Here is a 26,891-nt window from a genome sequence, read left to right as displayed (position 1 = left end):
TAAGACAATGAATATAACAGCTAATATAGTGAATATAACAGCTAATATAGTGAATATAACGGCTAATACAATGAATATAACGGCTAAGACAATGAATATAACAGCTAATATAGTGAATATAACGGCTAAGACAATGAATATAACGGCTAATATAGTGAATATAATGGCTAAGACAATGAATATAATGGCTAATACAATGAATATAACGGCTAATACAATGAATATAACGGCTAATACAATGAATATAACGGCTAAGACAATGAATATAACGGCTAATATAATGAATATAATGGCTAAGACAATGAATATAACGGCTAATATAATGAATATAATGGCTAAGACAATGAATATAACGGCTAATATAGTGAATATAACGGCTAATACAATGAATATAATGGCTAAGACAATGAATATAACGGCTAATATAATCAATATAATGGCTAATATAGGTCATATATTTAGTGCAAGAGTTGATTTCTCTAGTGAACTCTCAGCTGTGGACACTGAAGGACTTCTGAGGTCATGTGATGCTGCGTGGCATTGTTCTCAAGCTGTTTTATTGACATCTTTCTGCCGTTGAGACACTGATTGAGCGATTACACCACATACGATGCGCTTCAGTGTGTATCCTCAACATCCCTTCAGCTGTTGATTCATGTTTATTCTTTGACTATGACGATCGCGTTCACTCGTCTATTAGTGATCAGTCGCGTCACATTAAAGAGCGTCAAAACGGCATTTATCATTTAATTTTGTGATCAAATGGACTGAATACTTCATATGTTCATGTGGGGAACTCAGATTGAAGTGTGTTCCGCGCGTAAAACAGGCCAACTGTTAACTGTTAAGGCCCTTTCACACCGGATGCGAAAAGCAAAGCGAATATTTAGTGTGTGAATAGTTCGCATCAAAACCATTCAAATCAGCCGCGACACGAATTTGCGACGTCTGGAGTCATTCAGAGTCGACGCTCACACATCAACTCATACAAACACATCTAGTGAAGCACTGTAACTCGTTTTGAGACATTGAGGAATAATCCTGGATTTATTCTCCTCATGCAAAGCTGTTCATTTCTAAGAGCAAAGGATTCAGTTTATTCTGTTAGCATCTGTGAATATTAAACGCAATAAGACCATTTAAATATGAATCCTGTTGCAACATTAAATGTCATACACGCAAGACTGTTTAGACAAGATTTATTTGGCCTGTTTTGGACAGATTATAACGTGTTTATTGTAAAAGAGCCTAGTGTCACATCAATAAAGCTTTTATTCGCAAATGTCTGCTCATATGCTATAAATATAGTACCAGTCAAACGTATTTTTCTTCAAATTGATATTTAAATATTATAGCCTAATGTTATTTTTTAAATTTAATATCAAAGTTTGTCAGAAATGATTCTGGAGTTTTGTTTTGTAGAAAGTGATTTTTTGTTTTGTTTTGTAGAAAGAGAATTGCTTTCGTTTTAGTATAAATTGTATCTTAATTTTAATTATTTAATTTTTTAGCATTAGACTACTTTTAAAAACATAAAAAATAGTACAAAAAAAGTTTTTTTTAAAAATGCTCTTAGTCATTTTTGTCTTGTTTCTAGTCTAAATATTTAAACATTCTTAAATCAAGATGCATTTACTAGATAAGTACAATTTCAACTAAATAAGAAGAGCATTTTTTACTCTCTCAATCAGGTATGAAGCTCATTCCTTATGCAGCTCATTATGCAGCTCATTATGCGGTGATCTCCATCATTATTCATTAGATATCACGCTTCCTCGCATACTGGCTTTGTAAAAAAAAAAACTGTCTTACAAAATCAGTATATTGTCAGTGTATTGTTTTATGTGAATGAGTAGGCTCAATGATTCTCACATCGGTTTGAAGCAAAAACTCAATGCAAATACACCCTGGAGTCAAAAGTCTTGTGGACACGTATCTATTGTGTGTTTTGAGGCCTTAATGTTAAAACAATTGTTTTTGTTTTTTCAAAAACCATGCATAAACATTTTTCTCTCAAAAATACAAGCACACATGTTGCTCAGATATTATGGTAGCCCAGATTGTGCTGAATACAGTGTAATTACACTTTTGCCATTAATGTGTTTATAAGCAACTGAAAAAAACACAAATGTAAGAGCATGTCAAAACTTCTAAAGGGCCCCAAAACAGCTCAGACTCCTAGGGGTTAAATATAATGATGCATTTAAAAGTTAATGGCCAACGGTATCATTACAAAAGTTCTTAAAGCTGCTGCAGACCAAATATAATGTGGATAATTTTGAATAAATATATTCTCGTCAGGTTAAATACTGATAATTGCTCACTCAAACCCCTTTATCTAACCCTCTCTACTTAACCGTCGGACTCGCACATCCATCATGTTTGTGGTTTTTTAACACTTTTTATCCGCATTTGTAGTTCCAATCGAATCCTCGTCCATCTCCCAATGGGTTGTGGGCAATATCAGCCGTTAGAGTGCGCGTCGATCTGCACTTCGGATTCTGACCGGAAATAGTAAACCATCCGGGAATCTCTGGAAAACTCTTTTCGACATACTACGATTTGGAACATACTAATTCTATTTTCGAATACTATTTAGTACGGATGGAATGCGAATTGGGATGCAGTGTAATTAATACAAACGCCCTTTAGCAAAAAACACTAAATCGTCCGACGTCGTTGTTTTACTTTTTTTTTGCTAAAGGATGTTTGTATTATGGTGCATTCACACCAGACGTGAATGAAGCATTTTGCGCGAGTGATTTACATGTTAATTCAATGCAAAGACACGAATAGACATTCTGTGGCGCAATTCGTGCGTTTGACACATGATTTGCGCGAGTAGAAAAATCTGAACTTTGACGGATATTTTGGATATACTCAAGTAGTGACAACAATGAGGAGAAAATCTGGTTTATATTAATCATATATTAATATCTGGTTCAGACAAGTGTGCATATGATTACAACTGTGATAACATTAAATGACATGAAACACAACCCAGTCTCTTTTTGTTAAATGCAAGTTTATGTTTGATCAATAATACAAAAGTATAAGTAAAAGGTCCAGATCACATGATCAACTCCACACACACCAGATCACATGATCAACTCCACACACACCAGATCACATGTTCAACTCCACACACGCCAGATCACATGTTCAACTCCACACACACCAGATCACATGTTCAACTCCACACACACCAGATCACATGTTCAGCTCCACACACACCAGATCACATGTTCAACTCCACACACGCCAGATCACATGTTCAACTCCACACACACCAGATCACATGTTCAACTCCACACACACCAGATCACATGATCAACTCCACACACACCAGATCACATGATCAACTCCACACACACCAGATCACATGTTCAGAGAGCTCTCTTTAGAAACCACAGATTTGAGCTTTAAACAAGTACATTATCGCATGAAAAGTCTTAAAACTACGTTTTGCCACACATTAACAGTAGTATTTTTATAAAAAAGACGTGTAAACACAGCCCATGTCAGCCATTTCTCAACGAGACGAGCCGCTGGCAGAAGCCCCGCCCATGAGGCGAATTCACGTCTGTTGTGAAGTGAATGTCACGTGCGAATGAAGCGAGTAAACTCAAAATGTTCAAGCGTCCAACTTCGCGCGAATAGCGATTTATTCTCGTCATTCGCGTCCGGTGTGAACGCACCATTAGACTTCACATGTGCGCTTTGTAAACACAGGGCGGTACTTCTGTCTACGTCACGTGACCTCTCCGACATGATTACGCAATCCGTGGTGTGTCGCAGAGCAGCGCAAGATGAGCAATTTCGGTTAAAAAGTACATACTTTTTTTTGTTGTTGTTGAAAATGTGGCTGATGGTTCCTCTAGATCAGACTCTATTCCTCATCTGGGATCAGAGCCTCTGAAACTGCATTGATTTGGATCTTCAACCGTTGGTTCCCATTGAAGTCCATTATGTGCAGAAAAATCCTGGAATGTTTTCCTCAAAAAACTTAATTTCTGTTTGACTGAAGAAAGACATAAACATCTTGGATGAGATGGGACGAGGAAATTATCAGGAAATGTTCATTTTGAAGTGAACTCATCCTCAGTTTGGGACACTGATTTACAGTAACTGATTAATTACGCACAATAGCTCATCTGATCGCATGTTCGAGAGACTTTAGTTGCGATGTCTTGTTCAGGGTTTATACAACGAGTCTCTCTCTTCTCTCTGACTGTGTTTCTGCTCTTCTAAAGGAAATCGCCAAACACTTTTCCCGTGAGGAGGACGGGTATGATGTGGTGATCGAGGCCATAGACACCATGACGGGAGTCGCCTGGTACATCAACGACATGAAGAGGAAACACGAGCATGCAGTGAGGCTTCAGGTGTGGACTAAAGATCATTATACAGGACAAACACCTTTCCCAAAAACATTCTTTTATTTCAGCTAGTTTGCCAATGCAACATTTCTCATTTTTATTTAGTTTAACTTGATGTATTAAAGAGGCTATATGCGTTTTTCTGAAATTTAAACTCGCGACTGACACCTGTGGCCAAAAAACAGAACTGCTCTTATTTTCTGCTCGCTCTCGCAGCGGTGGTGACGTCACATCCGCAGACAGCGCGGGAAAAAACGACCCGCCAGAAAATAGGAAAAATAGGATCCAGGCTTATAGGTGCACCCACTGTGAGCGGACAAGGTGTCAGTATGCTCATCAGGAGATGTTTGAGTCATAAATGGTAAAATACAAAGGCTATTGTTACGTTTATTTTGGGGAAAAAGTTGCATATAGCCCCTTTAAAATAACTTAGAAACTTAGTAAGATAAATAAATAAATATATATATATATATATATATATATATATATATATATATATATATATATATATATATATATATATATATATATATATATATATATATATATATATATATATATATATATATATATATATATATATATACATATATATATATATACATATACATATATATATATATACATATACATATATATATATATACATATTTAATATTAAAATTAAATATATTGATTTATTTTTCATTTAGTTTAACCTGATGTACTCAAATAACTATGTAGTAAGTGTTTTATTTTGATTATTAGATTTTTCTAAATTATTTATTTTAATTGTTTATTCATTTTAGTAAGTGTTTTATTTTGTATTTTATATATATATATATATATATATATATATATATATATATATATATATATATATATATATATATATATATATATATATAAAACTTAAAATAAAATGTATATTGATTTATTTTTCATTTAGTTTAACTTGATGTACTAAAATAACTAAAACTGAAATATAAATTTATAAAAACTTGTAGATGAATTGCAGGGATTACATTTTTAAGTAAGTGTTTTATTTTGATAACTTTATTTTTATATATATATATATATATATATATATATATATATATATATATATATATATATATAAATGTATTTATTTTTTGTTTAGTTTAACTTGGCTAAATAAAATAATTAAAACTGAAATAAAAATTAATAAAAAGTATTGTATATTAATTGCAGGTAATCAAAATGTAATTGATTTTTTTTTTTAAATGACTTTACATTTTTTATTTATTTTTAGTACGTTTTCTATGTTATATATTAGTTTAACCTGATGTACTCAAATAACTAAAACTAAAATAAAAATGTATAAAAACTATTAAAAAAAATATTTAAAAAGTGTCAAAAACACAACAAAATTACAAAAACTTGAACTAAAATTCAAATGAAAACAGAAAACATAAAAAACAAATTCAAAATATGAATAAACCTGTAGTAGTGTGTCAGTAGTATGAGCTGTCCCGTGTGTTTGTGCTCTTCTGCAGTATCAGTGGAGTCAGAGAGGAGTAATGTTACCTCAGTGGTATTTTATTATAAACTCTCGTGTCGCATTAACGGACGGAATATGACTCTATTCAGTGGACAATGTTAATGAGTGTCATGCAAACACATGATCATACTGTGATGAATTCTCAAATGAAGCCATGACTCATGAGGCTGATGAATGGATCTGGGTTGGAGATCACTGATGATGTGTGCTTTGATCAGGACACTCACCCTCAGCTCACTCCACAGAGCTCATAGTCAGGGGAAAACATTCAGCTGCACCCCATTGTGGTGATCGAAATTCTTCTATTCTACTCTATTCTGTTCTACTCTGCTCTATTCTACTGTACTGTACTCTACTTTATTCTATTATATTCTTCTCTGCTATATTTTACTCTACTTTATTCTATTGTCCTCTGCTATATTTTACTCTACTTTATTCCATTATGTTCTACTCTGCTCTATTCTGTTATACTGTACTCTATTCTACTCTACTTTACTCTATTATACTCTACTTTATTTTACTTTATTCTATTCTATTGTATTTTACTCTACTTTATTCTATTCTACTTTGCTATATTCTACTCTACTTTTTTCTATTCTACTCTGCTATATTTTACTCTACTTTATTCTGTTCTACTGTACTCTATTCTATTGTACTCTACTCTACTTTATTCTATTCTACTCTTCTTTATAATACTTTATTATTTTCTACTCTATTCTATTGTACTTTACTCTACTTCATTATATTCTATTCTGTTCTACTCTGCTCTATTCTGTTATTCTGTCGCTACTTTATTCTGTTCTGTTATACTCTATTCTATCTGTTCTACTCTATTGTACTCTGTTCTGTTCTACTCTACTTTACTCAACTCTACTGTTCTACTCTACTCTGTTTTACTCTACTCAACTCAACTCAGCTCTACTCTACTCTGTTCTACTCTACTGTTTTACTGTACTCAACTCTACTCTACTCTGTTCTACTCTACAGTTTTACTGTACAGTTTTACTGTACTCAACTCAACTCTACTCTGTTCTACTCTACAGTTTTACTGTACTCAACTCTACTCTACTCTGTTCTACTCTACAGTTTTACTGTACTGTTTTACTGTACTCAACTCTACTCTGCTCTACTCAACTCAGCTCTACTCTACTCTGTTCTACTCTACTGTTTTACTGTACTCAACTCTACTCTACTCTGTTCTACTCCTCTATGCTTTACTCTACTGTTTTACTGTACTCAACTCTACTCTGCTCTACTCAACTCAGCTCTACTCTACTTTGTTCTACTCTACTGTTTTACTGTACTCAACTCTACTCTGCTCTACTCAACTCAGCTCTACTCTACTCTGTTTTACTCTACTCAACTCAGCTCTACTCTACTCTGTTCTACTCTACTGTTTAACTGTACTCAACTCTACTCTGCTCTACTCAACTCAGCTCTACTCTACTCTGTTCTACTCTACTGTTTAACTGTACTCAACTCTACTCTGCTCTACTCAACTCAGCTCTACTCTACTCTGTTCTACTCTACTATGCTTTACTCTACTGTTTTACTGTACTCAACTCAACTCTACTCTGCTCTACTCAACTCAGCTCTACTCTACTTTGTTCTACTCTACTGTTTTACTGTACTCAACTCTACTCTGCTCTACTCAACTCAGCTCTACTCTACTCTGTTCTACTCTACTCTGTTCTACTCTACTGTTTAACTGTACTCAACTCTACTCTACTCTGTTCTACTCTACTCTGTTCTACTCTACTGTTTAACTGTACTCAACTCTACTCTACTCTGTTCTACTCTACTCTGTTCTACTCTACTGTTTTACTGTACTCAACTCTACTCTGCTCTACTCAACTCAGCTCTACTCTACTCTGTTCTACTCTACTGTTTTACTGTACTCAACTCTACTCTGCTCTACTCAACTCAGCTCTACTCTACTCTGTTCTACTCTACAGTTTTACTGTACTCAACTCTACTCTACTCTGTTCTACTCTACTATGCTTTACTCTACTGTTGTACTCTACTCAGCTCTACTCTACTCTGTTCTACTCTACAGTTTTACTGTACTCAACTCTACTCTACTCTGTTCTACTCTACTATGCTTTACTCTACTGTTTTACTGTACTCAACTCTACTCTGTTCTACTCAACTCAGCTCTACTCTACTCTGTTCTACTCTACAGTTTTACTGTACTCAACTCTACTCTACTCTGTTCTACTCTACAGTTTTACTGTACTCAGCTCTACTCTACTCTGTTCTACTCTACAGTTTTACTGTACTCAACTCTACTCTACTCTGTTATTCTCTACTCTACTCTGTTCTACTCTACTATGCTTTACTCTACTGTTTTACTGTACTCTACTCTACTCTGTTCTACTCTACTCTACTCTGTTCTACTCTACTGTTGTACTCTACTCAACTCTACTCTACTGTGTTGTGTGTGCAGGAGATCCAGTCTCTGCTCATCAACTGGAAGGGTCCGGATCTGACCACTTACGGTGAGCTGGTTCTGGAGGGGACGTTTCCTGTCCACCGTGCCAAGAATGAGAGAACCCTCTTCCTGTTTGACAAGATGCTGCTCATCACCAAGAAAAGAGGGGAACATTACGTCTACAAGACTCATATCTCGGTATATGACATTATACATTATCTAGACCAGGGATTATCTCTTCTTTTTGTCAGCTTGAACTCGTTTGACCTAAATATTTACTTTAAAAAAATCTAAACAAGACACTTACTAAAAAGATGACATTAATTATTTATTTTCATTTGTATTGTATTTTTATTTTGATTGTTTTAATTTTAAAATGATTTATTTTCATTATATTATGCATTCTAGTAAGTGTTTTATTTTGATTTAATTATTTTCATTTTGTATTATGTTAGTCTTTTTAGTGTTTTATTAAAAAAAAAAAATGTTTAGATTTGTATTGTCTTTTATTATTTATTTTCATTTTGTGCATTTTTATTGTTTTACTTTGTTTTTTTAAGTGCAAGTGTTTTATTTTCAAATGTATTTATGTATTTTAATTTTACATTTTTATTATTTTATTCATTTTTTCGTAAGTGGTTTATTTTTATTATAAAATTATTGATTTCTTTTGTTTTTACATTTGTATTGTTTTATTAATTTTGTGTTTTATTTTTTTATTTTTAAATTATTATTTATTTTCATTTTACATCATTACTTTATTTATTCTTGCTGTTTTATTTAAAATTAAAATTGATTTATTTCATTTTAAATTATTTTATGTATTTTTAGTAAGTGTTTTATTTTTATTGGGGTTTTTTTAATGATTGATTTCTTTTGTTTTTACATTTTTATTGTTTTATTAATTTTTTGTGTTTTATTTTTTATTTTTAAATGATTATTTTCATTTTACATCATTATTTTATTTATTCTTGCTGTTTTATTTAAAATTTAAATAGATTTATTTTCATTTTAAATTATTTTATTTATTTTTAGCAAGTGTTTTATTTTTATACATTGTTGTATTTTTACATTTTGAATTATTTCATAAACTTTTAGTAAGTGTTTATTTATTTATTTTTAGTTTGTTCTTTTATGATTTTAATGAATAGATGTTTATCCTCACACGGTTCCCATTGCATATTGGGTTTTATAAAAAAAATAAGCTTTGGTTGAGCTTTGAACAGAGCCATTAGAAAACCGCAGATTTTAGTAACTCTTCTTTTATCATATTGCTGCTGCTGTTTTATGTTAAATCTGTCTGATGTATTGAATATTTCATGTATAACGTTCTGAAGCTGAAAACCCTGTTTTGTTTGTGTTCAGTGTTCCACACTAATGCTGATAGAAAGTGCCAAAGATTCGCTTCGGTTCAGTGTGATGCATTACAAGCACCCGAAGCAGCCGCACACAGTTCAGGTGTGTATGAGCCCGCAAAACACACACACACACACACACGCCTGGTTGTGTTTGCTCTAATCATGTTGACGTTTTCACAGGCCAGAACCGCGGAAGAGAAGAAACTCTGGGCTCATCACATAAAGAGACTGATTCTGGAGAACCATCACGCGGTCATCCCGCAGAAAGTACGTCCCAACAGATCGTGGGGGTTTATCTGAATCAAGGTTATTTTCCTAAACGAAAACTGAAACTTTTGGTCAAAAAACATTTTCGTAAACTGAAATAAAATTTAAACATCATAATAAATGAAAAACGAAACGAAACTAACAACTCTTACTGAAAAACTAACTGAAATAAAGATCATAGTTTGACTCTTAAAGGTGAAGACCCAACTTTATGCATGTTTTGTAAGATTCCCTTCTTTTGTTGGACTGTCCTGGGTTAAAACAAGAATGCTCTTTTATCAAGTTATTTCACTTAAGGACTTATTTAGTAAGATTATGCATGAAAAGGTTTTAATTTAATTAATTAATTTTAAAAATCTTGTATAATATGACTTGTTGTGTTTGTTTGCTTGGTATTTATATGATATTTGTATTTTTGTAATTGAATTTTTGCCATGAATATAGCCTTAGATGCTGACATGGCATTAAATAAAACAATCTGTATTCCATTATTTTATTTTTATTATTAAGATGTCTGCACAAGAGTTAACTCTAATCTGTGCAAACATTAAACTTTGCTGAAATGATAAATCTTGATTTGGTCTTTACACTGCGTTCTGGTAACTCTGCTAAACTATAATTACTAAAACTGAAACGAAATATATAAGAACTAAATAGAAATGTGTTTACAAAATAAAAACTAAACTAAAACTAGCAAAACAATTTATAAAACTAAACTGAAATTTGTAGCAAAATTCAAAACGATAATAAAATAAAAACTAATTTAAAAATGCTTGATCTGAATCCGCTGTTGTATTAAACTCTTTGCGATTCCTTTCAGGCCAAAGACGCCATCCTGGACATGGACTCCACATGTAAGCGGACTTTCAAACACTTTGTTTTTGACATTTGATGCTCAAACTCAATGGGTTGAATCTTCTTCTCAGGTCGGGTGAAGTACCGTTACAGCCCAGACCGGCTGAAGAAAGCGGCGTCCTGTCAGACGGACGAGTTCTCCGCAGACTCACTGAAGGAACGGAGACGTTCTGGTGAGTCCGGCTTCATGTAGAAATGAAAGCTCAAACGCAGAACTAGGTTGTAATTGTTTAAAGTCAGCGTGAAATGGAAGTTACGCTGGTCTTTTCTGCCCTATTGTGCCGTATATCCGAGTGAAACGCTTCTCAAACAAGAGCAAATGTAGGGCGGGGCTTGATTTTGATTGATTGGATGGTTGTGGTTTGCTATTGGCTGATCTCATGTGAGTGACAGGTGGCCCCGCCCTCATCATCAGAGAAGAGATGAGGGGACGATATATAAAGATTATGAAGAAACGGATAAATCATTTATACTATAAACTCTGCAATATTCTATAAGAAAATAAGACTGGTCAGTTTTGATGGTGGCTCATCTTACCCTCTGTTATCTTTCACAGAACCGGCCAATCGAACCGCAGGAAGCACTAGAGGTAACGCTTTCTCTGTTGTTGTTGTGATGCACAAAAGTTTGAGACCTCATTGAAACTCTGGAAACCTTCATCTAGAAATAAGCTCAACGGTTTGCCATTTTTGACAAATGTAAAACAACACAATTATGACCAAACGAAATATGTCGTATAGTGCGATATTTCTTGAAAATTAATCAAATGTAAGTAGATGAGTGTCACTCGCTATGTTTTCATCTATAATTGTGGATTCAACTCAACATTGGAAGATATGGCATCAACCATTAGTGAATCTCAATCATCACTTCCTGAGGAACTGGCTCAACATATCAGTGATGATGTCAGTCACTGCCATCGGGCTCTTTCTCCCTCCATCATTAATGAGTTGTGTCTCAGAGCAGCAGCTTTCTATTCTACTCTATTCTAATGTAGTCTACTGTACTTTATTCTTTTCTACTGTACTCTATTCTATTCTACTCTACTGTACTCTATTCTACTCTACTGTACTCTATGACACTCTACTGTACTCTATGACACTCTACTGTACTCTATGACACTCTACTGTACTCTACTCTACTCTACTGTACTCTATTCTACTCTACTTTACTTTATTCTACTCTATTCTAATGTAGTCTACTGTACTTTATTCTTTTCTACTGTACTCTATTCTAATTTAGTCAACTGTACTTTTTTCTTTTCTACTGTACTCTATTCTAATTTAGTCAACTGTACTGTACTCTATTCTACTCTACTGTACTCTATTCTACTCTACTGTACTTTATTCTACTCTATTCTAATGTAGTCTACTGTACTTTTTTCTTTTCTACTGTACTCTATTCTAAATTAGTCAACTGTACTGTACTTTATTCTACTCTACTGTTCTGTATTCTATTCTATTCTACTGTATTCTATTCTACTGCACTCTACTGTTCTTTATTCTATTATACTCTACTGTACTTTATTCTACTCTACTGTACTTTATTTTATTCTACTCTACTGTACTTTATTCTACTCTACTGTACTTTATTCTACTCTACTGTACTTTATTCTACTCTACTGTACTTTATTCTACTATTCTACTCTACTGTACTTTATTCTACTCTACTGTACTTTATGCTACTATTCTACTGCATTGTTCTTTATTCTACTCTACTGTACTTTATTCTTTTCTACTGTACTCTATTCTAATTTAGTCTAATGTACTGTACTTAATTCTATTCTACTGTACTTTATTCTACTCTATTCTATTCTACTGTTCTCTATTCTACTATACTCTATTCTACTCTTCTGTACTCTATTCTATTCTCCTGCACTCTACTGTACTTTATTCTATTCTACTCTACTGTACTTTATTCTACTATTCTACTGTACTGTTCTTTATTCTACTCTACTGTACTTTATTGTATTCTACTGTACTCTATTGTGCTCTATTCTATTCTACTTCTTTATTGTATTCTACTGTACTCTATTGTGCTCTATTCTACTATTCTACTGTACTATACTTTATTCTACTCTACTGTACTCTATTCTGCTCTATTCTATTCTACTGTACTTTATTCTAATCTACTGTACTTTATTCCTCTACTGTACTTTATTCTAATCTACTGTACTTTATTCCTCTACTCTACTGTACTTTATTCCTCTACTCTATTCTATTCTACTTTACTCTATTCTACTGTACTATACTTTATTCTACTCTACTGTACTTTATTCTACTCTATTCTACTCTACTATACTTTATTCTACTCTACTATACTTTATTCTACTCTACTGTACTTTATTCTAATCTACTGTACTTTATTCCTCTACTCTACTGCACTATTTTATTCTACTGTACTCTACTGTACTTTATTCTATTCTACTCTATTTTACACTACTCTACTCTATTCTACTCTACTTTATTCTATTTTGTTCTACTGTACTCTATTCTACTCTACTGTACTTTATTCTTTTCTACTGTACTCTATTCTAATTTAGTCTAATGTACTGTACTTAATTCTATTCTACTGTACTTTATTCTACTCTATTCTATTCTACTGTTCTCTATTCTACTATACTGTATTCTACTTTATTCTATTCTACATTTCCATCCAGCATTTTTAATGCAATCCCCCAACATGTGCATATAAATCAGTGGAAGGAAACAGATATGAATCATGTGACAGTCAGATGTTCTTCCATAGAAGCTAAAGATGCTCAAATCATCCTGGAGAACATGATCATCATTATTATACTCAAATTAATTTCAATACAAATTGTGATGCTGATAAAATGGTAACACTTTACAATAAGTCGTCGTTTGTGTATATCAGTTAATGTGTGACCTAACATGAACTAACACATGCAGTGGTTACTGATTTTGGTTAATGTTAGTTAATAAAAATACAGCCGTTCATTTGTTTCTTCATGAACGTTCACAGGGCAATAACTGTAAATGTTGATATTAACATGCACTGAGATTAAAGGATTAGTTCACTTTTAAATAAACTTTTGCTGATAATTTACTCACCCTCATGTCATCCAAGATGTCCATGTCTTTCTTTCTGCAGTCGAAAAGAAATTAAGGTTTTTGGATGAAAACATTCCAGGATTTTTCTCCTTATAATGGACTTCAATGGGCCCCAAACGGTTCAAGGTCCAAATGACAGTTTCAGTGCAGCTTTAAACGACACCAGACGATGAATAAGGGTCTTATCTAGCCAAACCATCAGTTTCTGCGAGAAACCGAGTAGAATTTATGTCAGACAAACGTGATCATCTCTGAGCTCCACCATAACTTCCGCTAAGTGAGGTCAAAATACGAGCCTGGTCATAGATATATCTATCGTAGATTCCTAATTCTATTGATCCGTACAAGCACTAATGAGGCATCTGTGTATACATCTATGACCAGGCTCGTATTTTGACCTCACTTAGCGGAAGTTATGGTGGAGCTCAGAGATGATCACGTTTGTCTGACATAAATTCTACTCGGTTTCTCGCAGAAACTGATGGTTTGGCTAGATAAGACCCTTATTCATCGTCTGGTGTCGTTTAAAGCTGCACTGAAACTGTCATTTGGACCTTGAACCGTTTGGGGCCCATTGAAGTCCATTATAAGGAGAAAAATCCTGGAATGTTTTCATCCAAAAACCTTAATTTATTTTCGACTGCAGAAAGAAAGACATGGACATCTTGGATGACATGAGGGTGAGTCAATTATCAGCAAAAGTTTATTTAAAAGTGAACTAATCCTTTAATAAATGCTGTTCATTCTTAGTTCATGTAAAGAGCATTAAGAACGACTGCTAAACTATGTTTTGAATGCTTGTTCTTGTTGATGCAAACAAAACGTGATTCTGTCTTCATGTCTGATTAAAGAAGCACTGCTGTACAAAAGATCAGAGATCGGCTGGTAAACAAAGAAAGTTTCTAATCATATCCCGTCATGAGGGACTCGCGGCAGGTGCAGGCGTTTGTTTCCGCTCATGTGGGCCGTATCCGCCCGCTCCAGCATCAAAGGCACAGCAGACTCGAGCCGGCCCTCCTGCGGCAGATCAAAGGCCGCGGCCCCGGCCCTCCACCCGCTCACATAATGATGTTAATTATGGAGCCCATCAGCCGAGGCTTTGTCGTGCGCCAGCTCCTTTCAGTCCACAAACCTGTGTTTGGCTCGCCGTCAGCGCTAGTCCATTATGCTTTCTAATTGGCAGAAAAGCCAAGCAGCTCCATCTTACTCACACACACTCATTCACACCTTCCAAATTAAGTTGTCATTTTCAACTTTTCCTGTCTTGGAAATCTTAACCCCTTTACTGTCAGCCCCCTTTTTGAGAATACACATGTAAATGCACTATCCAAACTTAAAGAGCTGTAATTCCAGAATGCTTTGGAGTATAGACCTAAGGTCTTGTTTTAAAGCAGACAATCGGTAGATTATTACTGAAGTGAAAGCAATTCAAAATATGAAAGTATAAAAAAAAGTCTTAATTTACTGTAAATAAACAATTCTGTACTCAATATTTTATATAATATATATATTTTACAAAAAAAATGTATCTAAAATTACGATATATGTTTAACCAAGTTGTGTTCCAAATTTGAAGTTGATATCACAAAAATTAAAGTCCCCATGAGATTTTGTTTAGGGCGCTGTACCAAAAATAGCCACCGGGTGTCATTGAAATTCCCATTTTTAATGCATTTTCCTGTAAATTTCTGTCCAAATGTCACCTCCATCACATAACAGTCATCAAATATACAACCTTGAGACTCAGACCTTTCCGACAATGTGTTTTGTCAAGATTAGATAAGATTTTGATTATGAAGTAGTTAAAATAAATGTCGTAATATGAAACATGACACGGCCCACTAGGGGGAGGAGCCTGCTAGAAGAATATAAAGTACAATTTCCATGGTAACGCAACGTCCAATTTCAAACCGGTTTTCACAGGATGAATTATGAGTTTGTAAGCTTTCGAATGATACTGAATTTATGATAATTACTAAAATATATGATACGAAAAAAAGGCGATCGAAAAAAGAGCGGCAGGTGTCCCGCCAGCGGGACGGTGACCGTTAAGAGGATCCGTGTAGCAGTTGATTTAATTATCTCTGAAAAAAACACGCATGCCATGTGCAACCAGCATATACAAATCACTGTATTTATCTCAAGATCTTCTTAAATGCTATAATAATAACATTTTGTTTCTCTTTCTCTCTCCTGATTATCCCCGGACGTCGCTCAGGCACGCTTAAGGTAAGGTTTGTCTATATGAGCCTGGTGTACGGGGTTTTATTATGGCACTCATAAATGTACAGTGTTTTTGAAAGAAGTCTCTTATGGTGCATTCACACCGGACGCGAATGAAGCATTTCGCGCAAGTGATTTACATGTTAAGTCAATGTAAAGACGCGAATAGACATTCTGCGCCGCGATTCACGCGAATGACACGAGTTGAAAAATCTGAACTTTGGCGGATATTTGCGCCGCGTTAACCAATCAGGAGCTTGCTCTAGTAGTGACAACAATGAGGGGAAAATCTGGTTTATATTAATCATATTAATCAATATCTGGTTCAGACAAGTGTGCATATGATTATCACTGTGATAACATTAAATGACATGAAACACAACCCAGTCTCTTTTTGTTAAATGCAAGTTTATGTTTGATCAATAATACAAAAGTATAAGTAAAAGGTATAAGAAGCTATACATGAAATAAAGCAAACAATTCAGTCAAACATTCAAAGTCAGCGCTAGTCGGCTACAACACTAACGTAAAGTTAAATAGCCTAAAAATAAAGTAATGAAACTTCTCTTTGCCCTCAGCCTAAACGATTCGCCAAGGAACAAATTATAGATCCATGAGACCAAAGATCGGCCGTTACATCTACACAAGACGAACTATAGCTCACATGTTCAGAGAGCTCTCTTTATAAATAAACCACAGATTTGAGCTTTAAACAACTACATTATCGCCTGAAAAGTCTTAAAACTAAGTTTTGTCACACATTAACAGTAGTATTTTTATAAAAAAAGACGTGTAAACACAGCCCATGTCAGTCATTTCTCAATGAGACGAGCCACTGGCAGAAGCCCCGCCCATGAGGCGAATTCACGTCTGTTGTGAAGTGAATGTCCCGCGCGAATGAAGTGAGTAAACTCAAAATGTTCAAGCGTCCAACTTCGCACGAATAGCGATTTATTCACGTCATTCGCGTCCGGTGTGAACGCATCGTTATGCTTATCAAGGCTGCATTTATTTGATCAAAAATGCAGTATAAGTCTGTAGTATTTTCTTAATATTATTACAATAACGTGATCTCTCAGAAATCGCTGATTATTAACAATGTTGAAACCCGATTTTGCTGCGTAATTTTTATGTGGAGCAACTCTTCACACACCTTGGCAATAGAATCGCCATTGGCCAATAATTTTTTTAGTTTACTCACCACACCGATCAGGCATAACATAACCTAATGTTGTGTTGGTCCCCCTTTTTGCTGACCCATTGAGGCATGGACTCCTCTAGACCCCTGAAGCTGTGCTGTGGTGTCTGGCACCAAGATATTAGCAGCAGATCCTTTAAGTCCTGTAAGTTGCGAGGTGGGGCCTCCATGGATCGGGCTTGTTTGTTCGGCACATCCCACAGATGCTCGATTGGATTGAGATCTGGGGAATTTGGAGGCCGAGTCAACACCTCAAACCATTCCTGAAGCATTTGTGCTTTGTGGCGGCGCATTATCTGCTGAAAGAGCCACAGACACCAGGGAATACCGTCTCCATGAGAGGCTGGACATGGTCTCAACAATGCTTAGGTAGGTGGGACGTGTCAAAGTCACATCCACATGGATGGAGGACCCAAGGTTTCCCAGCAGAACATTGCCCAAAGCATCACTGCCTCCGCCGCCACGCCTTCTTCCCATAGTGCACCTGGTGCCATGTGTTCCCCAGGTAAGCCACGCACACACACCCGGCCATCCACGAGATGTAGAAGAACGTGATCATCAGACCAGGCCTCCTTCTTCCATTGCTCCGTGGTCCAGTTCTGATGCTCACGTGCCACTGTTGGTGCTTTGGGCGGGGTCAGGGGTCAGGGGTCAGCATGGGCACTGGTCAGCGGCTGTGCGCCACGTTTTTAGAACAGCATGAGCGTAACGAGGCGCTGAGCGTTTTTTTACTGGTCGCCGAGAGTTGAAGAATGTTCAACTTTGAGTAAAACGCAGCGCTCATCACTGTCACTTTTCACCCAGTCGTCCAATCACAGTGGAGGAGAGGCGGGACAAATACAACACTAACCAACCGCCAAGTTCATTCAGCTTGTACAACATCAACAGATGAAAACAAGCAGCATAACAGAACAAAATCATTTAAAACAAGAGCCAGAGCAAATACTTTACATTGTATCAGCATTTTCATATAGAATCAATACAGAAACAAACTACTCAACTGAAAAAAACGCTTTCAAGCGCTCACAGCTAGACGTTTTCAGCTGGATAAGAACGCTTTGGTGGACACACTGCCTAACTTCTTGAGCAGTTTGAGCTCCAGTAGCTCGTCTGTTTGATCGGACCACACGGGCATCAATGAGCCTCGGCCGCCCATGACCCTGTGGCCGGTTCTCCACTGGTCCTTCATGACCCTGTGGCCGGTTCTCCACTGGTCCTCCATGACCCTGTGGCCGGTTCTCCACTGGTCCTTCATGACCCTGTGGCCGGTTCTCCACTGGTCCTCCATGACCCTGTGGCCGGTTCTCCACTGGTCCTTCATGACCCTGTGGCCGGTTCTCCACTGGTCCTTCATGACCCTGTGGCCGGTTCTCCACTGGTCCTCCATGACCCTGTGGCCGGTTCTCCACTGGTCCTTCATGACCCTGTGGCCGGTTCTCCACTGGTCCTTCATGACCCTTTGGCCGGTTCTCCACTGGTCCTCCATGACCCTGTGGCCGGTTCTCCACTGGTCCTTCATGACCCTTTGGCCGGTTCTCCACTGGTCCTTCATGACCCTGTGGCCGGTTCTCCACTGGTCCTTCATGACCCTGTGGCCGGTTCTCCACTGGTCCTTCATGACCCTTTGGCCGGTTCTCCACTGGTCCTCCATGACCCTGTGGCCGGTTCTCCACTGGTCCTTCATGACCCTTTGGCCGGTTCTCCACTGGTCCTTCATGACCCTGTGGCCGGTTCTCCACTGGTCCTTCATGACCCTGTGGCCGGTTCTCCACTGGTCCTTCATGACCCTGTGGCCGGTTCTCCACTGGTCCTTCATGACCCTGTGGCCGGTTCTCCACTGGTCCTTCATGACCCTGTGGCCGGTTCTCCACTGGTCCTTCATGACCCTGTGGCCGGTTCTCCACTGGTCCACTGCAGACCGGGAACACCCACAAGAGCTGCAGTTTTGGAGATGCTCTGACCCAGTCGTCTAGCCGTCACAATCTGGCCCAAACTCGCTCAAATCCTTACGCTTGCCCATTTTTCCTGCTTCTAACACATCAACTCTGAGGACAAAATGTTCACTTGCTGCCTAATATATCCCACCCACTAACAGGAGATCATCAGTGTTATTCACTTCACCTGTATGTTATGTTATGTCTGATCGGTTATACATATATTATCTTGTGTATCACGCGTTTCCACAAAAATATTAACTGTTTTCAACACTGATAATAATCGTAAATGTTTGTTGAGCATCAAATCATCATATGAGAATGTTTAGTGAAGGGTCATGTGACACTGAAGACTGGAGTAATGATGATAAATTCAGCTTTGATCACAGGAATAAATGACACTTTACTGTTATTTTACATTTGTAACCGTATTATTGTATTTTTGAACAAATAAATGCAGCCAAATCACATTAATGGGAAACAATATGTTGTCCGACTTAACAGCAACATTAGTTCAGACAAATGGAAGTTCACTTTTTAATGAGCGCCCATTGACATCCCATAACTTTTCTGTGACGCCCAGCATGCGGACAGCGAAGGTACTCTATTAGTGGATAAAGGCCGTCTTTCCATACTGCCCTCTACCAACGTCACAGCATTGAGCTCAAATCCAGAGCTGAAGGCTGCAGTTCCTGGAGTGGTTCAGAACGGACAAGATCTTGAATCTTGCACAGGCTCGCTGGATGACGTCAAGGAGAGGAGACTTCTTCTCGAAGAGGAGGAAGACAAAGCAAAGACTGCAGAGGACCGAATAGGAGGAGACATCGGAGAAGAGGAGGTTCTGATGGGGGTTGAGCAGGTAGCTGACTTTGCCAGTTCAGTGTTGGCCGCCATCTCCTGCTGGCGTTATAGGGCCAAGGCTTTGCTTTTTGATCAGATCACAACGGTGAGGCTCTCTGTCTCCTATTGCTTCCTATTCCCTGTTCATAACCTGGCCACCATCACATTCCCATCTGCTGGTTTCTGCTTGTGCACCCACAGTTCTGTTGCATGAATCATTGCATGGACATAACAGCATGCATGGCATAAGTGTGTGTTTCTTGTGTAAGACTTGACCACTTGACCTACAAATTGAATGCCATCTTCAAAATGTGATTTTCAAAACATTTCATTGACAGCTGACAGCTAGCATTGTGTCCCATGTCTCAAGAATCAGTGTTATATTTCATAGCAGATGTGTCAGAATTCACTTGCATTGTTTACATATGATGGGGAAGTTAGTGTGTTATGGTTATTAAGATCCAATGCATAATAATACGGGACGTCGGGTGTCTCAAAGTGTTTTTGCACTTGGAGCAACAATGAGATTTTTTTTGATTGAAGTTCGACTTCAAAGGGAAATTTAACTGTCAAATTTCGGGGGTGGAGGTCGGATGGCTTGCCTTCTGTAATTAAATTAGACAAAGGTTCCTGTTTTATTGTGTTTTGTTTGATGGCACACAAAAGCAATTTCAGAAGGTCAGTTGTCTGTGGTAAAACATTGAAATGCATGGATGCTTTTAAATGAATTGCAAATGTTTATAAAAAGGTTGAAATGTCGCTAAAGTACACCCAGAATAAACCGTCATTCAGTAGAGCTTTTTCATCTGTTAAATTGCTGTCATTTTGTGTACAAACAGGACAGAGAAGGTTGTTGGGAGAACTGGCCAATGAACAAAAGCAGCCAGACACCTTGTGAAGAAAAGCCTGATGATGGGAATACAAGTTTGACTCTCTTTGGACAGGTAATGTCATGTATTATGAACATAATAGCCCACTTTTGATAATTGGCTAAACGTAAACAAAGGGAAGAGGGGGTTTACAAAAGCCAGCTGTCTCTGAAAGCTAGATAAATTGCACTTGCTCTTTCAGACTGGCCACATGGGAAATTGACGACTGAATTAAGTTATCTGCATACCCTTATCTTCTTCATAGCTTCCTGTAGCAATAACTCTATTCACTCTGTCCAATTTCTAGAGCGCAACTGGGGAACACAGTTCACAGAACACAGTTCCTCTCAGTGAGTCAGAGGAGACGAGGATGGACCAATCAGATGATTATCCCGAAATGCGTGGGATAATAATGGCAGGATGCCACACTGATCCAGAGATAGTAGACCTCAATAATGGAGGACGAGGAATTGGAGATAATACGAAGGACAGTGTGGATTTCTCATCCACGGAGGAAGGGACAACTCCATCCAGAAGTAATATACAGGTTGATGTTGGACTCTTGTCTTCATCCATGCTGGACAAGGCAAGTGAAGGCAGCATCTCTCGAAGAAGTAGTCTAGCAGTCGACGGGTCGTTTGACTTCGACTCTTTGGAAGGTAGAAGAGACAGTTCGCTCAGCGGCGGTACTGAACCCCACGAGAAAGACAAATCCCAGGAATTTAGGCGGTCCACTTCAGAATCATTAACGGAGATTGTTCCTGAGATCCTGTTTATTCCAGACCAGAGGCCTCAAATGAAACAAGACACCCTTTCCAAAAAGGACCAATTGCTCATACATAAGATTAGACACTACTACGAACATGCCGAGCACCAGGATGCAAGCTTTGCCGTTAAACGAAGAGAGAGCCTTTCATACATCCCTGCGGGTCTAGTCCGTAATCTCCGTCAACAACTCAATGACCTTGCAGACGAAGATGAGCCATTACACAGGAGGGGGTCTTCTGTAACCAGGCCAACTTCATGGTCTGTCTTTAATCTACCAGGCTTGGACGATGACAAGAAAGCAAAGGACATCTCTGACTTGGTGGTTCCTGCAAATGGCAAAGAGTCCGTGCTTAGTCCTCAAAATGGGGATGAGCAATTCCAGTCCGCATCTGACATGGTGAAGGTGTGGCAAGACATGGAAGTGGAGATGATTGGGTCTTCTGAAGAGCATCAGGACTTGGAGAGTTCCCAAATGACTTCACCTGTACAAGAAACAAAAGCAGAAACTAGTAAGATGAGCTTTGATAGTGGACTTGGGGAACCTCTTCAAATATTGGAGGAATCCGATGAAAGTTCAACCTCATCCCCAATCAGCAACATCTTAGAAAAGGACGAGATGCAAGAGTTTCGGAACCATCCAAACGAGGATCACACATTCCAAGAGCGCCACAAGGTCAATCACCCTCCTCTACCAAGGGTCATCTCTTTAAGGTCCGCCAATGAGGATGAACTCATCCTTCAAGATATGGAGAAGATGAAAAACAAAGTCTTCCAGTTGGCCAGGCAATACAGTCAACGTATCAAAAACAGCAGGCCAGTAGTACGGCAGAGGCCCAAGATCTCAGAGAACCGTTTCACGTCCAAGAACCTGTCTTCGGTCATGGAGGAGAGACCTCTGGGAAAGGAGAAAGGTGGGTGTAGTGTCTGAGTAGACACTTTCTTTTCCAAACTGACTCACTTTTACTTGAGGGACAATCCCCCAAATTGCAGTTAAGTTTCTTGCCTGATGGCGATAGCTTAGTGGTGATTGTTTACTACTTATTGGTTTCCAATCCAGACCATTGGTATCCACATAATTTGAGGCTTGAGATGATTAGCCTACTATATAGAGATGGCTCTGATGGAGCATTTGATGGATAGAAATGTGTAAGATCCATTTTGAGGTTGTGTAAAGAGGTGTGTCAAGATTGAAATCAAGTTATAATAAAGTGGGTGCTTCTCAATACTCAAATTGATGCTTCCTCGTTTCCTTGCTCCTCCGTCCTCCAGCCCGTGACCCGGAAACCGATCGAACTCAGCCATCTTGAAGAACATCTCAATTCTCTAATTGCACCCCAAGGAATGAGGAGCGAGGAAGCTTCCTGAGGAGCCATGAGCGAGGATATGTATCCTTCCCTCGCATCCTAACGGGGTGGAGCTAAGACGTGAGGAAAGGAAACGTGGATGCACAAATTAGAAATGAGGAGCACCCAGTGAATTGGATTTTCAAAAGCACAAGTGCACTTTCCATTGGTCAATGGATTTCTACAGAGTTTGGTTTGCATGATTGAGCAAACCCTTGTGTAATTCTTGCGGCGCACCATTCCCTTTAGAAATCAATGGATTCCCTGCATTAGGGTAAACTCTTTCAAACTTGTCCAAGCAGACTTTTAACCACTGCTTTTTTGTGCATAGGGATGCCTGACAGGACACTGTCGATGACCTTGAATGAGCAGGACATTATCCCGGACTCTAGTAAGACTACTAGTCCACCTTCCAGCCTCTGTTCTCCTGGAAGTCCTCAATTGCCGTACTTTTCCAGATTATTTGAGAGACCACAAAGTCCAGTACAAACGGAGAGCTTCCACTGGCCAGATGTCAAGGAGTTGCGCTCCAAATATAACACCCATGGCCGAGAGGACATATCCGCCTCCTCTCGTCCGTTCCCATTGAGTCGTAGTAACTCTTTTCCAGAGAGAGTTCTGGACAACAGAGAGACATCGGAGAAGTCCGGAGCATCACATTCCTTGTCTTGCGCCTCCCCTTCCTGCAGTGTCACAATGCAGAGATGTACATCCATGGATTCTACGTGTTCCAGCAAGACTCTTGAAGCTGAAGGTTTGCCTTCACTGTGTAGAGTTAATACTTTAGATTTTGATGTGGGGACACCACATGAACTTGAGCAACCGGACAGCTGTTGTGACACTGGCCAAGATACCCTGATTGTAGTCGAAAGGGCGGCAGGAGGTGAGGACAGTCGTGAGAATCAACTAAAATGGGATGCACAATCTGAACTTGCAATGGTGAACAGTAAAGAGCAAAACTTAAGTGCATGGGTGGATGGAGGTCACCCACCGTGCTCATTCGAAAACGCGGAGAACAGTCAACATAGTTTGGTTAAAAACCTCTGTGAGAAATTTCAGAACCTGAGTTCTTATACGTGAGTCTTATAAAGCAATATTTTTACTTGAAACACTCGAAACCTTAAAATATCTTAAAGCTAACATTCTTTTTCGCCAAAATATGTCATTTGGCCATTGTTTGAGAGGCATAGTGCACATTTTTTTTACACAGGTTTGGCGTTCTGCATTTGCGGAGCATGAATCTTAACCTCCAGTTGTGTGTGAGCAAATGTTGTCCAAACCAACTGGAAGAGGAATGCCTGAGGACCTCGGAGAATATATTTATAACATTTGCATTTGTAAATACATGTATATTAGAATTGTTCTGCATTATTGTGTGCCTATTTCAATGAGATGTAAACATTTGTTAAAGGAGCTGGCTGTGGTACTGTCATGTTTTTGGTAACGTTTAGTTAAGTGGTTAAATACACTATTTTCCTCTCGGCCATTTTGAATTAGAAAGCAATAAGGAAGAATATTCAATAGCTCAGTGCATGCTATGTTACAAATGCACCTATGCTTGGTACACACACATTTGTCATGTTATCAGAAAAGTTAAAGCACTGCGATGCAATCTGTTCTCAATCTGCACTGCCTGATGTCTTTTCACTGTTTGTGTTCGAGCACTGACCAGAGGAAAGAGGGTAATCTCATAAAGACGTCAGTCCCCACTAATGAGGAGAAAACTGGAAATTATAATCCGATTAAGCCAGATGAATTATAAAGACTGATGACTTTCTCAAAATGAATGGATAAGTAATTTGAGCAACATTAATGCACAGTCACAGAAAGCGTCTTCCTCACTGTATTTGGGTAAATAGTCTTGTTTAATGGGAGTTTATAAGCTGGTTTTGGTTGTATTTTTCTGCTTATTGGAGGGTTTGATGTCACTGTTATCTTGTATAGTTAATCCTTTTATTTATTTGAATTGGTGTACATATTATGCACAATGCCTTTGTCAGCTCAGCAGTGATATTTGTAAAAATGATCAGTTCATATTCTATTTTTCTGTCATACTACATTAAAAGAAGCTTTCCACAATATAATCATTACTCATTACTACTGTTGTCCTGTTCAAAATGTTTCTGCATTAGTTTTTTGTTTCTGTATCAACATTATTCTGCAAGAGTGTATTGCAGTTTAACTTGTTTATGCACTTTTTAATCAGTCTATAGGACATACAGGTGGAATATGACATGGATATGATTAATGACTTCCATGGTAAAAGCCGCCTTAATCTCAGCCTGGGTTACAGATAACCCATTGAATGGATGGAGTAAAGGCAAGTACATTATTGTAAGCAAGTAATGATTTAGCAGATGCTTTTATCTACTTACAGGACATTTAATACATGGACTGTCTCTCTGGAGCTGAGGTTAAAGGGTTAGTTCAAACGTGCTGCGCAACACAAAAATGAACCTCATTGGTTCTCACTGAAGCTCAAATGTGCTGCGTAACACAAGAATGAACCTCATTGGTTCTCACTGAAGCTCAAACGTGATGCGTAACACGAGAATGAACCTCATTGGTTCTCACTGAAGCTCAAACGTGATGCGTAACACGAGAATGAACCTCATTGGTTCTCACTGAAGCTCAAACGTGATGCGTAACACGAGAATGAACCTCATTGGTTCTCGCTGAAGCTGAAACGTGATGCGTAACACAAGAATGAACCTCATTGGTTTTGAAGCTCAAACGTTCTGCGTAACACAAGAATGAACCTCATTGGTTCTCACTGAAGCTCAAACGTGCTGCGCAACACAAAAATGAACCTCATTGGTTCTCACTGAAGCTCAAATGTGCTGCGTAACACAAGAATGAACCTCATTGGTTCTCACTGAAGCTCAAATGTTCTGTGTAACACAAGAATGAACCTCATTGGTTCTCACTGAAGCTCAAACATGCTGCGTAACACAAGAATGAACCTCATTGGTTCTCGCTGAAGCTCAAAAGTGATGCGTAACACAAGAATGAACCTCATTGGTTTTGAAGCTCAAATGTGCTGCGTAACACAAGAATGAACCTCATTGGTTCTCGCTGAAGCTCAAACGTGCTGCGTAACACAAGAATGAACCTCATTGGTTCTCGCTGAAGCTCAAACGTGCTGCGTAACACAAGAATGAACCTCATTGGTTCTCGCTGAAGCTCAAATGTTCTGTGTAACACAAGAATGAACCTCATTGGTTCTCACTGAAGCTCAAACGTGCTGCGTAACACGAGAATGAACCTCATTGGTTCTCACTGAAGCTCAAACGTGATGCGTAACACGAGAATGAACCTCATTGGTTCTCGCTGAAGCTCAAACGTGATGCGTAACACGAGAATGAACCTCATTGGTTCTCGCTGAAGCTCAAACGTGATGCGTAACACGAGAATGAACCTCATTGGTTCTCACTGAAGCTCAAACGTGATGCGTAACACGAGAATGAACCTCATTGGTTCTCGCTGAAGCTCGAACGTGATGCGTAACACGAGAATGAACCTCATTGGTTCTCGCTGAAGCTCAAAAGTGATGCGTAACACAAGAATGAACCTCATTGGTTCTCGCTGAAGCTCAAATGTGCTGCGTAACACAAGAATGAACCTCATTGGTTTTGAAGCTCAAATGTTCTGTGTAACACAAGAATGAACCTCATTGGTTCTCACTGAAGCTCAAATGTTCTGTGTAACACAAGAATGAACCTCATTTGGTTCTCACTGAAGCTCAAACATGCTGCGTAACACAAGAATGAACCTCATTGGTTCTCGCTGAAGCTCAAATGTGCTGCGTAACTCGAGAATGAACCTCATTGGTTCTCACTGAAGCTCAAACG

General features: G+C 38.1%; 1 protein-coding gene across 4 annotated transcripts in view; it reads left to right on the top strand.

Annotated features, from left to right (window-relative positions):
• Positions 1-25,136, top strand: part of LOC307136292 (pleckstrin homology domain-containing family G member 3-like) — an 85,330-nt gene extending 60,194 nt beyond the window's left edge. For 2 of the 4 annotated variants that reach the window (XM_079833182.1, XM_079833183.1), the window contains exons 8-18: positions 4,254-4,385; positions 8,327-8,509; positions 9,677-9,769; positions 9,850-9,936; positions 10,757-10,790; positions 10,863-10,964; positions 11,348-11,394; positions 19,804-20,079; positions 20,900-21,004; positions 21,237-22,608; positions 23,372-25,136. In XM_079833182.1, the coding sequence (XP_079689308.1) occupies positions 4,254-4,385; positions 8,327-8,509; positions 9,677-9,769; positions 9,850-9,936; positions 10,757-10,790; positions 10,863-10,964; positions 11,348-11,394; positions 19,804-20,079; positions 20,900-21,004; positions 21,237-22,608; positions 23,372-24,120 (3,180 nt within the window). In that variant the 3' untranslated portion in view covers positions 24,121-25,136. Of the gene's footprint in view, positions 1-4,253; positions 4,386-8,326; positions 8,510-9,676; positions 9,770-9,849; positions 9,937-10,756; positions 10,791-10,862; positions 10,965-11,347; positions 11,395-19,803; positions 20,167-20,899; positions 21,005-21,236; positions 22,609-23,371 lie in introns of all 4 variants that reach the window. The other 2 variants (XM_079833181.1, XM_079833180.1) reach the window with 1 other exon arrangement.
• Positions 25,137-26,891: the final 1,755 nt, after the last annotated feature.

Source organism: Gobio gobio (assembly GCF_949357685.1).
Source record: "Gobio gobio genome assembly, chromosome: 13".
Classification (NCBI taxonomy): domain Eukaryota; kingdom Metazoa; phylum Chordata; class Actinopteri; order Cypriniformes; family Gobionidae; genus Gobio; species Gobio gobio.
The sequence above is the reverse complement of the archived record's forward strand: the minus strand, read 5'-3'. Positions and strand labels throughout refer to the sequence as shown.